Source organism: Mucor mucedo (assembly GCF_025094135.1).
Source record: "Mucor mucedo strain NRRL 3635 chromosome Unknown EV154scaffold_241, whole genome shotgun sequence".
Classification (NCBI taxonomy): domain Eukaryota; kingdom Fungi; phylum Mucoromycota; class Mucoromycetes; order Mucorales; family Mucoraceae; genus Mucor; species Mucor mucedo.
Window position 1 is genome coordinate 12181 of NW_026252525.1, and position 16409 is coordinate 28589.

A 16409-nucleotide genomic window follows, 5' to 3' on the forward strand; every position below is an offset into this window, starting at 1 on the left:
ATTAGTTCTTCCAAACGTATTACCTGATATTGATTACTTCAATCTGATGGCGACCCTAAATTTCAAGCAGAGGTCATACCTGACTAGTCTCATTGGTCATGTTAGATATAACAAAGTCGAGTTTGTTCTGAGAGATGGTAGCAATACCTATTCTCCAGTTTACAATTTTGTGACTGGTGGCGCTGGTGCTGGTAAAAGTAAGCTTATCTGTGCCATTTACCAGTCTCTTTTGCGAGAGTTTGATTTTGGGAGGGAGCGTGATATGTCAACTCCTTCTGTTCTTCTTACTGCACCAACTGGTAGAGCTGCATTCAACATACAAGGACAGACGCTACATAGCGCATTCCAATTTCCCATATCCCAAAATGGTGATAAATGTATCAATCAATTGTCTGCTGATGTCGGTCACTCTATGGCAGTCGCATTAAAAGATCTTCGCTTTGTCATCATTGACGAAATAAGCATGGTCAGCAAAAAGCATTTTGGATGGATTGATAAGCGTTTACGAGACATGTTCGAACCATCAATCCCTTTTGGAGGTATAAGTGTTATTGTTTTTGGTGACTTTTTACAACTACCACCAGTGGGTGGTTCTTCGGTCTTTGCCTCCGACACAACTTTAACAATTTCTTCGTTATTTGATTTTGATCTTTGGTCTTTATTCAAAGTACACAAATTAATCGAAATCATGCGCCAACGTGATGATGTTCCGTTTGCTGTTGCCCTGAACAACTTGGCCACTGGTTCAATGACACCGGTTGATATAGCCTTGTTCCAAAGTTCTGTTGCGGTGCTAGATGAACAACAATTGAAGTTATTAGACGAGGGTAAAATAGTTCTGCCTCCCCCCAGCGAAATTAAATCGATCAATCTATTCCATGCAAACAGAAATGTAAAGGCAACCAATGATATCATTTTAAATAGTATGGATACCGAGGGGGCTGTTTCCACGGCCTACGATCGTGTGCTCGGTGACTGTAGAAGTCAAACCGCTGTCAATCAGATGCTCCATTCAGCAAGAGAAGAAGCATCATTGAGTGAAACTCGTGGATTACCAAAAAAGATCATACTGAAAGTCGATGCACAGTATATGATGACAGTTAACATCGATACGTCTGATGGCTTAGTAAATGGAGTCATTGGTGTTTTGAAACGAATTGATTACGGTAGACTGAAATCTAACGCCAACACTACGGTAAGAAAACCGATCCGTGTTTGGATTCTGTTCGATGATGAGAGAAGTGGAAGAGCTCTGCGTAATAAACAAGTAACACTGAGATTAACGTTGGGTCTTCCAAACTTATGGACCTGTGTTGAACCAAGCACCTTGATTATTCGTCGAAACTTGAAGTCGCACATCAAGCTAAACAGGACCCAATTTCCAATTGTTCCTGCCGAAGCCATGACTGTGCATAAATCGCAGGGTGGTACGTATCCAGGTGTAGTAGTTAATGATTGTGGTAGAAGAACAATGAGCCGTTCGTTAAAGTACGTTGCTTGTTCCAGAGCAACTTCCGCTAAAGGTTTGGTGTTGATTTGCAAAAAAAACAAATTTGTTCCTCCTTCTTCTTTGGCCAGAGATAATGGTGCTTCTTCGTTGCGAAATGAATTAGAAAGACATGATACTTTCAAATTCGTTCCTTTATTTGATAAGTTGACTGTAAGAAACGAATCAATCATACAAATTTTGTCACACAACGTCCAAAGTTTACGAGCCCATATCGACCAAATACAAAGAGATCAAGTGTATATAAATTCTGATATCATTCTGCTCTGTGAAACATGGACTTTGCCTAACAATGAAGTTTTTGAACTAGACAATTTTATTTTAGCATCAAGACAGGATGGTCAAACCGGAAATCCTAAACCAGTTGGATCGTGTTGTTTCATAAATAACACCTTTTTAAACAATCGCACGTATACTTCTGATAGTAAATACTTTCAAGATAGAAATTGCTCAGTCAGTGTTTCGCTTGTGGTCATTGATAGTAGTTTATTTGCCAGTGTTTACTGCTCACCAAATGCTTCGACCGATATAATATTAGAAGCTTTGCAATTCATTTTGGACCACCCTCATGGATCAGTTACTATTGGTGGGGATTTTAATGTGGATTTTGCATCTTATTCTTCAAAAAAATCAAGCATGGTAAACCTCCTGAGTCAATATAATTTGACATCACCTTTAATGGATACAGTTACATCCACAACAAAAAAAAACACATTTATCGATAATATTTTTACCAGCAACCAAGTGATTGATTCAGGCAAATATGTATCGTTTACAAGCTATCACGAGCCCTTATGGATAAAACTTTTAAAATAATTTTGATAAACAATAAAAACTTAATTCATTCAGTCTTAGAGAGGGCCGCAGGTCCCGATCGGCAAATAAGCTAAAACGTCAGTCACACGAGAGGGCCGCAGGTCCCGATCGGCAGTCTGAAGAACGCCTAAAAAACCGGCCGGAGGTCGGTTTTTTTTGGATGATGATGTTATATCGTGGCGTATCAAGGAATTACCGAACAACAAAGCTCCAGGCCCAGATCACATCAAAGCCGAAATGCTCAAGCCTGTCATTGACATCCTCGCTCCTTTTTTCAAACTTTATTTTACTCTTTGTTACCAGTGGTCCAACACACCGTCTTTATGGCGTCAGGCTACTGTGTTTCCAATTTTTAAAAAAGGTGATCGTACTGACCCCGCTAACTATAGACCCATTTCACTCACTTCTGTTCTTCGAAAATTATTTGAAATGACTATAGTCTCACATGTTACAGAACTATCTCCCGCTCTTGATCACGCCCAAGGTGGTTTTCGTAAACAGCGTAGTCCTCTTGACCAAGCTTTGTGTCTGCATGATCTTATGCATGATTACTTTAACAAGCATTATCATTTTCCTTCTGTTGCCTTTCTGGATATCAAACAAGCTTACGATACGGTGGATCGTCGTGTAGTCTGGAATATCCTTGCCTCAAAATCCTCTTTTCCTGTTCCTCTGCTCAACCTGCTCATCCATATGTTTGATGACGTTTCTATCTCTGTATTGCTGGCCAATCATAGATCAGATCCATTCACTCCCATCACTGGTTTGTTGCAAGGCTCTGTGCTTAGTCCTCATTTATACTCTCTGTATATTGATTCTCTTCCTGGTGTATTGCGTAGCGCTGCCTCTGATTCTACTCCTACTGTGTTCGGTCTCGACGATGATGAACCTGTAGCTATTAATTCTCTTCTCTTTGCTGATGATGTTGCCATTTTTGGAACAAAAGATGAAGTTGAAAAAATGCTGCAGATCGCTGGCGATCACTCTCTCAAACTTGGTTACAGATGGTCTCCTTCCAAATGTGCCATTTTAAACGCTCCTTCTCCTCGCTCCTCTCTAACTCCCAATTTTGCCTTTTCTCTTTATGGTGAACCCATTCCCACTGTTGATCAGTTCTGTTACCTGGGTATGGAATTTACTAAAAAAGGTTTAAATGCCGGTAAAAGTATTGAAGCTCGATCCTCCAAAGCCAAAAAAACCATGTCTCTCCTTACCTCTATCGGTGTACACCGTAATGGTTTTTCTCTCCTTCTCTCCGCACGCCTATACAAAACGTTCATTCGACCAAAAATTGAGTATGGGTTGGCTATTTCTTGTTTCACAGCCCGTGAAATGAGTAAATTAGACACCCTACAAAATTCACTTGTGTCAATGTTCGTAGGTAGTAAACATACAACAGTTGCTAAACACATCACTTGTCTCCCTGGTATGCTCCACCGCTATAATACCTTGGTTACTAAATACGTGCTACGCTCTGCCAACCTTCCAGAAGATTCTCTCCTCATCCTCCTCCAAGAATCTCTCTCTCAAACAAGACTTGGCAACAAATTAGAAACCAATGCTCTTTATACCTCTCTCCCTGATCCTATACCAACTTCTCCAATCCATCTCCGTAATCACTATCGTGATTATTGGCAGAATTTTTGTGACGATCAAAGAGCCCATCACGCCACTACTGGTAAAAATGTCCTCCTTCGCGCTTGTCGCCCATCCACCTCTGTTCCTGACCCCATCCTCTACCTCCCTATGAATAATTCCGCTCGTAGTCGTTTGGTAAGATGGCGTCTTGGTCGATTTACTGCCATGGAAAGATACGAATGTCCTTGTGCTGACTTTGGTCAAATCATAACTCGTGATCATTTTCTCACTTGTCGTGCTATTGACGCCGACTTGATTGATTCTCTTCCTGTCCCTCCTCCTGGTGTTCACCGTATTGATTTTGCTCTGAATTCTTTACCCACCAAGAAAAATCACAAACCTCCCGCCTTTTGGCCGAAACTGTTATCCTTGCTTTGGATGATTGACACGTTGTGTCACCCATTATCAAACATTCCAGAAGATCCAGATCCTGGTTCTTCTTGGTTCAACTACCCTCGCTGAACACTAGTTGCTTGTTTTCTGTCGCGTCGTCACGGTGGTAAGTAATTATCAAAGTTCCCATCCGTTAATCTTTACGGTCAAACTGCAATTGAAATATCCATATTTGAGTAGAGAATTCGATATGTCAAAATGTTGCTTTATTGATTTTTTTAAAATAAAAATTTCGAGAAAGATTAAAAGAGCATTTGTGTGCCTAAAAGTCTTCTAAAACGTTTAGCAGATCGTGGTTAATTCTATACGGAATTTTGGATTTTTAGAAAATATTCTTTCGATATTTGGAACAACAGTTACTAATTGTTAAATATGTTTATGACTTTTGCTGCGTTGAAACCCTTACCATATTCATGGCATAATAGTATTATTTAACCTAATTTAAGGGATTTCTGAATGTAGAAGTGCCGACCGGTCCACATTATTTTGTGAGACCTCAAAGGAGTTTAAACATTTTTTAATGCCGCAGGGGGGAAAAGATATATATTGCCGTATATAAAAAAGTACTATATTTTTAAAATTGCTTTGTGCTTAAATTTGAGCTTATAAAGTTGATTTACAACTACTCGTGTTAAATTGCTCTACAAGGAATGGTGGTTACCTAGAAGGTGTTTAAATTTTGTGTGCGCAGTCGGAAAAATGCCTGTTGAATACAAGTAGAATCGAATGTGTGCCCAAACATGACTCTGTCGCCATCGACAGCAAACGCACCAGGCAAAAAACACAACCTGTTTTTATCACATCTGCTTGATGATACGAAATTTGAAGAGTCGGTTAAAGATTGATCAGAATGCATCAAGTTATTTAGCATGTACGCGGAGAGATACAACCCGGAGAACGACTGCAACAAAACGGAACCAAGACATTTTTCTGCCAAGTCACTTAGAAAATTTGCCATGAGACCAACGTACTGAAGGTAAATTCCCGAATCTATATGGATGAAGGCTTTATCAGCAAAAGAAGACCTATCATTAAAAGCAGAATAATTAATAAAGTATCTAAAAGGAGTTGCCTGTAGAAAAACTTACTTCAACTTTGCGACCAAGACGTCGACGTAAGCCGTAGTAGCCGAGATCGCCGGGACACGAACCTCCAAACGAGTAGTAAACTGGTGGCCTTGGTATTCGGAAACACGGGCATTATACCATCTCTATTACAATTTTTGAAGTAAATATATGGGAAAATTTATATTAAATGTATTGCATACCATATTCTTTAAAAGATGTCGAAAGGTATTTCTCATTTCCTCGGGTATCCATGGACCGGATACCTTTCCGTTTACACCAGGATTGGACATCGTGAACGGATACTTGATATCATTATATACCATTACTTTCGAAGGCGTAAAAAGACTACCGGAACGACCTTTCCCCGAAAAGCCACCAAAATAACCCAAAGACATTCCGTAAAAATCGGTCTTTATGGATGGACCTCCAAAAAATTTTCCCATAGCTTCGACTTTTTCCTCTTTTACATACAATACCAATGGTCGGCCATCCTCGGATTGGGCAAACAGATTCAAGCCAATGTCGATAAGGCATCTTTGAGGGTCAAGTTGGGACCAGTCGACCATGGTATCAAGAATGGACGTGTAGTCCGGACCATAAATTGGGCTTTTAAACCCGAAAGAAGAAACCACAAAAACAAAATGACGATTTCGGGCCAAATCCGCGCTCTCCTTCGCAATATCACGCATAGACTTGACTAAGAGCTTAAGCTCCGAACCAAGCAAAAATTTGGGCACCGTCATATGAAATCCAGTACCAATGGCTTCGCCATAAGATCCACCAGATCGATTTGCACGAGAACAAATCAGAACACGTCGAATGGCCGGAATAAGGAGGCGGTCGGTGAAAGTCTTTTGAGCAGCAGCACCCAACATTCTTCTAGAATTTTTTACACCAAGCTTCATTTTCTTCATGTTCGGGAAGAGGACATGAATATGCATGTAGGCTTCCGAAAAGGCCTACAAAAGCAAAGTGTGTGGGTAATTCTTGACAGAGTCCCTCTCACCACGAAACGTGAAGTACCCGAAGTCCAGACGAGTCAACGGTTGCTTCCAATTGGGGCTTAAAGACAGCTTCAAACGAGTTTTAGACATTATTGGCAGCTCCTTCAACAGGTAAGAAATGAAAGCATCGAAGTTGACTTCGCAAAGGGTAGGACTATCACAATCAGTCTCCAAATCGACAATAATTTTTCTTAAAACTGACTACAGTACCCCAGGAATGAATCACTCAGTAATATGTTTGTAACATTTTTAAAGACGTGTTTAGAAATAGCAGAATTCCAGTATAATGATGTAACTTGACACGGAGAACAATATTAGGCCCGGAATTTTCGTTTCGAGTCTGATCCATACGAGATATAAACAATATAACAAAATAATATAAAACCAAAAACGCTTACACTGAAGGCGTCTTTTGACATAGTATAGAGTAAAATTCTAAGCTGAAAAACGTTCAACTGAGATATTTTGCTCTAAAAGCAAATCCGGCCTGATACTGGTCAATCTTTGCAAAGGAAATAATGCTACAAATTGTTACAAATACAAAAATGGCCGTACTCATGCTTCAATTTCAGATATTTTAACGTAAATGAACGCGCTGAACAACACAGCGGCGCACCAAATGGTAAAATGTTGCTAAAACACACCAAAAATACACCATCATTGATTGCTTAAATGGCCGATTTAAGCAATCAATGATGGTGCATTTTGTGTAAATTCACAATGAATGATTGTTAAAACTCACATTGAATAGTTGTGCGTTTTCACATCTAATTGAAGTTTTTTACCGTTATACGCTGTTTATTTACACATGTACTGTATGTGGGCCTTTTACCAATCGTACATTGCATTATTATTCTTACAATGGCATCCCTTTTACAAATACACACTTAATATACAACACTAGTTTATTAATTGTTCACATTAATATGTTGCTTCCATAGGAAATATGGTTTAAAAAAGACGTTTAAATTTTATTTTAAAAATGATTTATTTGTATTTATTTGCATTTATTTTGAGATTTTTAACTTGAAGCGATTTTAAGTATACCACTGGTTATCTTTACTATCTATATGGAATTATTCGGGTAGAGATATTTACTCACATACTAAGAACCTGCTAAGGAAGTAACAGATTTGCCTGACAGACTTACATGTATACTGGTAAAGAGCCACGTAGTTCTTAGAAACAACCTAGAATAAACAGCCTATGATAAAATATAGCCTAAAAAAAAAGAGCCTAAAACAAAAAAAGAGAGACTAAAATAATAATAAAGAGCCTGTGCTAAAATCGCACTTATAAATAATAAAATAAAATAAATAAATCGTCGATCCCACATGGTCGACTCATATACCAAATACAATATCACAAAAGAAAAGAACATCAGGTATAAAAACTGAGTTACTACTTTAGAACTCAGTTTGACTTAAGATTTCTTAGAACCATCGTCCTCTCAATTCTGACAGAACAATAAGACTAGCTCATTGTTTACGAATCAATCCAATCATAAAGGCAATGACTGCTTAAATTTAAGGCACCATCGGACATGTATTATACCACCCAATGGTACCTTCACTAACTATTAGATAACCGTTTAAACTACAGATCCCAATAACTATAAATACCCTGCCTTCTACTATAATGTACGAGGTCATGCAGTTTTAAAACTAATAATAAGAATAAAAGCCTACAAGCACTATTAATCTTATTTACCTGTTTTTTATTCTATTTTTTCTGTGTTAAACAAAGTTTCTCCACAGAGCCTAAAATAAAAAAAAGAGACTAAAATATATAAAAAAAGCCTAAAAACAATTAGTCTTATATTCTTTATAATACCTAGTTATTGACAGTGAAGTGCTCAGCATCTATAAAACAAACAAATTAGAAAGAGACGTATTGGACATCATAAGCAACTTCTATTACCTTTGATACATCATGATTTAAACAATCTCTGGTCAACACCTAAAATGTCTTGACCGGATAAGATGAGTACATACACTCGCTACTATTGCAAATCTGTTTGATTTTAACAACTGTAACTGACCTTACTGTAATGTATTACATGAATTGAAATATAAACTTATTATTCCATTGAAAGTGAAAAGTGAGAGAAAGTGAAAGAAAGAGAAGTATAGAGACAAAAAAAAAAAAAAAAAAACCTGGTTTATTAATGTCATCTGGACTTCAATGTGCCAAAAATAAAAGTTATGCAGAGAGAAACGTTAAAATTGGACCACCACACTTTCCTCATAATGAAGGTCGAATATTTTTGGACAGACATCATTTTAATCATGATTAAAATGAGAATATGAACTTTTTACTCTAAAAAAAAAAGTGGGTCCGGGATTTGTACAACTCGATTTTAGGTGTGGGGGAAAAAATTTGTCACAAGCAGGTTCAAAACTTTAAATGTTTCTTTTCCGACCAATAGTATTGTCCCGCCTATAGTATTTGCCGCCTTCGGACCATGAAATGCTTACTGCCAGTATTCTCAATTTGAGTTCCCGCATGCGTAGTATCGCAGCCTATTAAATCAAAGTCTGAGGACATTTACTGTCAACCCTGTAAGGCACAAAAAGGATAAAACAAACTTTATATACTAACTAGAAACGCTTCATATTCAAAAGATATAATTTAGAGTATTTTGAAAATAGATCCAACTAGTTGTTTATTTAAATTTATGTATTTGAAGGGTCGTATTCGTGAGATAAAGTACTCAGTGCCACAACCGGTTATATCAGAGTCTGAGATCAAATATGATCAACAATGTAAGCCACAAAAAGGATAAAACAAACTTTATGTACTAAGTAGAAACGCTTCATATTTAAAAGATATAATTTGGAGTATTTTAAAAATAGATCCAACTAGTTGTTTATTTTAATTTATGTATTTGAAGGGTCATATTCGTTAGATAAAGTAATCAGTACCATAACTTCTAAAATCTAAACCGAGATCAAATATGGTGAAGTCTAAAACACAAAAAAGATGTAAGAAATCCTAGATATAAATTAAGTAAGAACGTCTACAATGTGAAAACTTTGTTTACTTCAGTAATATTAGATGGAACGTTCTTTAAAATTACAAACGCATCAAAAGGGTTACTGTTTTTGAGCGTATTACTTCACGGGAGCTTTAAAAATGACAAATAGAAATGTAAATTTAGTAGTTCAGTTTATTTTTGTACCTTTCTAAAAATTTTCTTCTTAAAAAAAAAAAAAAAAACCTTCCCACATTAAAAAAATCTGACTATGAATAAATTTCCTTTTATATTTCTTGTACTTGTCGGAGATGAATGCTAAAAACATCACAGATTACGTTTTGGCACATTACAATGAAGATGCACTCTAATATTTTAAAGGGCGAACTATTCTCCTTCTCTTCTTCTTGAGTGTGGGTTTCGCGACAGCCATAATGTGATCTTCTCCATCACGGCTCGCCTGCTCCAACGCATTATCAGAGGGGATTTCCTCTTCATCGTTGGATTACTGTGCGCTAAATAAAAATAATTAGATTTATAATAAGAATTATGCTACTATATTGGCATCTACCTTTTTACCCAAACTGTTGTGAGCTGCATTAGCCAACATGCTCTCTGCACCTCATCGATTTTGGCATGTATCCGGCTCGATCTTACTTTTTCTTGCCAACTTCTCCAAGAGTACAATGTACTTTAACCTTCAGTCAGTACTCAACATACCCCAGGTACAGTCTACCAGGTCAGGATTCTTTAAAACCTCAAACTTCAATTCTTGAAAACAGGTCTTGGCATAACCTCTCAAAATACTGAGAAGCGATTTGACCTGCTCGATCTTCGTCTCCTCCTCTTTTAAGCTGTCAGTAGGTGAAGCCTTGAACTCGGGTCGAATGCACAAAATGAAATCCCAAAGTGCTTGCCTGTCACTTGGCACTTTGTCACCGTCTTTCCCAAATGGATACCGACCGATGACCTTGTCAGGAAAATTGCATATTGGCTCCGTAGCAGCTACAGTAGACTAATTGATTAATGTTTATTGAAATAAAACGTTTTATTATTCAAATTTACCTTCAGATGTCACACTTGAGGTGTCGCTGCCAGAATCTCTTGAATTCATCAAGGCGTTGGCATTTTCTTTAACAAGTTGTGATATAACATCTGTCAGTTGTTTCAACTCGTTACGAATTTCTTGGTTGGAACGTACGAGATCGTTAAGATTGTATGGCATTGTTTTCAAATATTGTTATTATAAAGTATTAAAAAAAAAGACGTGTTTTTAAATACTTCAACCAATGTACGCTGATTTAAATTTACATAATGACGCCATAATGACAGTGCGTTAACTCTTAAAAATAAATTCTGTCAATACGTAATTATTATCTGTGATTTAAATTTGGAGTTTTCCAGCCCCTTCGTAACAATATATAAATGTCAAACTATAAGCTGCACTGTTTCTTTCTTATTTTCCTTTTCTTAAAAAAAAAATGTACGCTGCATACAGCGTCCATTGCCCCTTGTGCGGTCTTTTATTTTTAAATAATAATATGATGCGTCAACACCAGGCAAAAGACAACTGCTCAACGTTTACTTTGAGAGATTTGTTGAATGATAATAGTCATCAGATGAAAGGTGTACAAGAACCTACTATTGCGCGACCATCTGAAACATATGATTATATCGATACGGCTATGGAGGAAACACTTGGTAATATCTATCATCACTTTTGGGTTTATAATGACTGGATCTTAACTAACCTACAAAAACGTACTAGAGTCGCTATCCTGAGCTGGTGCTGTGTATGAAAACGCTATCAAATACAAGCATTTTGATTACGACTAGGACTAGAACACAATCCAGAAATTTGGCATTGGCTTGATTAAACTTCTTGATCATAATGGCGTCTCTAGACAAGTCCAGCGTGATGTTGTAAAGCACATCAATTCGCGCCTCCTTTCATTGATTGATCCGGTTGTTGTTTCAGGTAGATAATCATCTAGTTTCCAAAATCTCTGTGATACTAAATTCTGATTAGGTTTGGGTGGTCCTGTCGCTTCTCCAGGTGCTATCCACAGACTCCTCAACAAAGGTAGCATTGACTCCGTAAAGACGTTTGATGTGTGTCGCAATGGGTGTTTTCTTTTCGACGAAAACGTACAGCAATTACGCTGTATCAATCCTGATTGTGACGAGGAGCGTTATCAAGACCAAGAAAAAGCCGAGACATCAATTCGTGCTGGTGACTCTACACCTCAGACTGCTTTCCAAACGATGGGAATTTTTTCTGTTGGCGCATCTCTCGCTGAACTATTGGTCGATGATGAAATCCGAGAAGACTTCAAATATTCCGTCGAATGTTATGAGTCCGATGAAGAAGACACGTACATTGATATGTTTTCGGGTTCGGTGTATAAGCAGTATCTTGATCAAAACTTGCTTACACGCAATGACATCTGCCTTGTTTTGTACGTCGATGGATTTCCTAATAAATCAAAACCTGGCAGTTCTCAAACACTTGTTCACTGCATGGTGATGAGTATCCCTGCGTCAAAAAGGTATGTAAATTAGTCTATGCCTGGGCTTATTTTAAATTTTAACTTATCTGGTTCACAGGGCAAAAGATTCAATGATGATCCCATTGGCCATCATTCCCGGCCGTAAAAAGCCAAAGTATTTGATGAGTTTTTTGAAATCAATCATTGACGAGATCAATTCGTTGAGTGTTCAAGGATTTATGGTGGAAAAAAATGGTGAGATCGTCCAACAAAGCAAAGTATTTCTGCTTGGCATGACCGGTGATATCCCTGGAATTGCTGATCTAATGAACCATCGTGGACATATGAGCGAGCATGGCTGTAGACTGTGCCAAGTAGCCGGTGTACACGCTGAAGGAGCACAACATGGTGTGTAGTTCGTGGATACGAATAAGACAATGAGGTCAAGAGATGAATTGATTTACGGAAATCCGGTAAATATTGATTAGATAATACAAAATGTTGATGTCTTACTAAACATATATTTTAGATCCTTGGCATGCCCGGTGTTGATCCTTTGGTTAGTTCACTCCCAACTTTCCGTGGAACTCCTTTCTTTCACGGCAGAGGTATTAGCACCTTGGTTTACAATCTTTTGAATCCACAAAAGAACGAAAAATTCAAAACATGTATCGTGAACAGTGCCAACTACACGTTTCAATTGAGCAACGACAATAAAAACATTTTTGGTGTGATTGACTCTCGAGTGAACAACAGCAGGGTAGATATACTATCCGCTTTTGAAGGGACCTGGAGTTCAAATGTGGGTATTTCAAGAGCTGTCGATTACCTCGATTTTCTCTTGTATATCGTTCCAACTATCAAGATCCCACTCATTAAAAACGATCATTGTAAGTCCGTATTGATGGATGCTCCATTGCTCTTCAAAGGCGTATTTCGGCAGCTGATATTGTGAAAATGAGAAGGTCATATAAAAATGCTCTTATCCTAAATGATAGTGGCTAACATTTTTGTAGATGTTTCAACAAATGGCATGAGTTCCTCAAACTTGAAATTGATGCAGGTCGAATCAATGCTTGGGTTTTTACTTCGAACAACCATTATCTGTCGCATCTTCCCTTCTTAATTGAACGAATGGGTCCACTTAAGTGTTACTCTTGCAGGCCAATGGAACGCACGATCAAAAAGTTCACCAATTTGATCGAGGCAACAAAGCTTGTAGGGGCCAACGCTTCGAATGTTCTCCGCCACCAAGCCAATTACAACAAGATGGCCGTACGTGCTTTGTTGAAGGTTCAGTTCCCTCAGTTCGTGGATCTCCCTGACTCATATCTAGCTCATCTTTCTGGTGTTCAGTTGTGGTCTCCTTTCGTCACTCAATCCCTTGAAGGATCATCCAATGAAGACATTTGTTGTAGCGTCCGTAGGTCGGTAGTTGTCGATTCCTTGAGATCGTACTATATTCCATTCGTACTTACCTAATTGAAATTAGATCTCTTTCGGCTGGGTTTGTTGGTGAGGTTCAATGTTACTTCAGCCACAGTCGCAATGGCTTTGAGCATTTCTTTGCAATTGTTGTAGTAATGAAGCAGCAAAAGTTCGACAATTACAATGCTGTAACTATCGCCCGCAATTCAAGAGGTGCAAAGTACAAGAAGTATGCCGTGGTATCAGTCAGCGACATTCTGCAAGTCGTTGGTCTCGTCCGGTACTCGGAATCGCCGAATATTTTTAAGGTTGTTTGGCCTTATGTCACCTTTTGTAAAAAAGTTGGTAGTCGTCTAGCTGGCTCTCTTCGTGAACTGTAGTAGGTTGCTATTTTTACGCTTTTTTTTTTAAGAGGCGTAATAAATGATGACATGTAAATATTTTTTTATTCAAATGGAGAATGGGAATGGGATTTTTTTTTGATTGTGTGTTTTCACAGTCATTTGATGAATATTACATCTGTATGTGAAAAATATCAGCTGAGTGTGTATTTTCACAAAACCGTGCGCGGCTGTGGTAATGGTTAAGAGCCAGAAAGCTTAAAGTATACTGCCATTGAACAATACGTATCAGCTATTATGTCACTGTACCGAGAGCAAGTAAAGATTGGTGCAAATTCCAACAAGAACCCCCGTCCCTTCGTTACCGATTTTTTGCAAGCTCATAAATGTATGGAAAACAAAAAGAAAAGAGAGCAGAACGTCGACCGTGCTTCCAACACATATATCGACGGTTACAGTACCATGGAAGAACTCGTCAAGTTTTCAGATTACTACTTTGAGTTAAAAACATCTGAGGATTTGCGCAATTGCCTGGCGTTCTTCTTATCGCATTACTTGCTTCTTCGTGGCCAAAATGCCAGAGCTGCCGAACTTGATGATAGTCAGATGATTTATCTTCAAAATGAAGGTCTCACCAAATGCCCCGCTCTTATCATAGTAATGCACAACGGAAAAACCAACAAGCATGGCAAGACTGCACTCTCAGGTTGTATACGTAACAAGATTGTAGAGCTTTGTCCAATCATGATGCTTAGCAGTTACATGTTTCAAAGGTGTCATAGCGAAGGTTAACCACTTTTGACATTCCCAACGTCAGGTGAATGGTTTGGCGTTAAGGTTCTTAAGACAGGTAACAACCCCACCACCGAATGGAAATACAGCTCCCACTATGATGCAGTTAAGAAGGCAATTGTGGCCGTCGATGTCATCAACACCACCAAGGTAACGCATATTGGAAGAGGGTCAGGTGCAAGAATGGCTGACTTGGCTGGTGTTGGCGTGCAGCAATTTAGAAGACAAGGTCAATGGAATAACACTTCTATGAATGGTACCTACTTGACCGGTCTCCCACGAGAGACTACGAGAACCTCGGCTGGTTTCCCTTTAACCCAGGGACATTTTTATTTGCCCCGTGCAATTTTGGAACCTCCTGTCAAATTACAACCGAAGCTCTTTCCTTGGGCTGATGAATGGTTGGGAATAATCCGTACAGGTGTTGCGGAAGCATCTAATTCTGATATATCATTCTAGAAAATGCTTGTGACCTTTAGAGTTACGTTTCTTCAAGATGCAGTCTTCATGAGAGAGAAGTACCCCGGACACCCCATTTTTATGAATCCCCTTTTCGATGATGAGTTGCTTAGACAATTTAGCAGGTAATATAATTCTTCTGAATCATGTTTCAATCTTCTAATATTAAATTTATGACCTATTTAGTGATCTCCAAGCTGCTGTCATTGAAAATCAGGGGAACGATCCTGTGATTATGCAGTTGAAGAACAGCCGTTCCTCTCATCGATCAAATGCTCGAAATGATGGCAAAGAAGTTCGATACAGAAAACAGACTCAGGAACGAACAAATGAAAACTGTTTTACAACACTTTTCTGACATTTCCACAGGTAGGGCACCACTTAATATTAATGTGCACATACCAGGTGATATTAGACAGCCACCAGTTGTAACCACCGATTTTGGAGCTGGTTCATCAACCTTGCTTTCGGACGAACCATTGCCTGTCGTACCCTCTTCTGCGTTGGTTCGTTCAAGATCAAACACCACTGTGAGTTATAGGTTTGCTAAGGTCTTGACCTTGACTGTCAGGAACGAGGGAGGAACGAGACAGGCAGGACAGGACAGAGAATGAATAGCTTCTTGAAGCAGGTTATTTATTTAAGAATAAAATGGAGGAAAGAAAAGAGAAGATGATTATGAAATATATCTGATAAAGAAAACTGGGAGAAGTGAAATTTATCAGCTATATTTATAGAGAAAGGAAAACAAGAAATTAAATAAAAGAATAAGCAATGACAAAAGTTAGTCGTAGCTTATGTGGATCATGACAAAGGATTTAAAGAGCTGACAGATCAATGATGAATATTGAGTCTGAAAGCTGGTTACTCATATTGCATATTTGGGGCATAAAATGTAACAGGATCATGACATTGCCCATCCTTTGGCGTGAGTGGTTCCACGGGTTGGGTGGAAATTATTCCATTGTGGAGATAAACAGGATAGAACCTGACTGGTACAAGACAAACCAGAGGTCATACTATGACAGAAGATGTGGAATAATCAAAAAAATTCAAGCAGATGCGATTGCCAAAGACATCCCGGATGAGGCCGCGTTACACAAGGCAGAGCAGCGTAGACAGGATAAGAACCTTAGCTTAGACCAATCGGGAAAAAACATCAGTCTTTTGTATGGCGATTTTTAAAAAAATAAATAAACTATCTTCTTTTTCTTTTACATAATTTCAGGGATAAATATATTTATAAATGTGTACGTCAATCATATGCTACTTGTTTATTAAATTTGAAAATGATGTTGACGGAACGACGGTTTAGACATATAGCAAAATACATTCGTGGTATAGTTTTATTTACATTTTCTCTATAGGAATCAAATCTCTCGAATGACTTCGCTAGGTGGTTTGAGTATCTTTAATGATTACATTGATGTTTTCAGAAAACTTAAGTGTTTTTTAATACACCGAACATCCTTGACCAAAGATATGTTGCGTAATATGTTGA

The 16409-nt window shown here is 38.2% G+C and overlaps 2 protein-coding genes across 2 annotated transcripts; one reads left to right on the forward strand and one right to left on the reverse strand.

Annotated features, from left to right (window-relative positions):
• Positions 1–5015: 5015 nt before the first annotated feature.
• On the reverse strand, positions 5016–6844 carry EV154DRAFT_582993 (uncharacterized protein; the record flags this gene model as incomplete). The annotated part of the gene is made up of 5 exons (XM_051606693.1): positions 5016–5379; positions 5443–5564; positions 5622–6380; positions 6414–6626; positions 6824–6844. 5 exons carry the CDS (start codon positions 6842–6844, stop codon positions 5016–5018), a joined length of 1479 nt encoding a protein of 492 aa, XP_051450583.1.
• Positions 6845–15613: 8769 nt separating this feature from the next.
• Positions 15614–16130, forward strand: EV154DRAFT_583002 (uncharacterized protein). Its single transcript, XM_051606694.1, has one exon. It carries the CDS (start codon positions 15746–15748, stop codon positions 16091–16093), a length of 348 nt encoding a protein of 115 aa, XP_051450584.1. The 5' UTR covers positions 15614–15745; the 3' UTR covers positions 16094–16130.
• The last annotated feature ends 279 nt before the right edge of the window (positions 16131–16409 follow it).

Excerpts from the sequence above, each read along its gene's own strand:
- EV154DRAFT_583002 (XM_051606694.1), top strand. The coding sequence starts at position 15,746 with ATGATGAATATTGAGTCTGAAAGCTGGTTACTCATATTGCATATTTGG.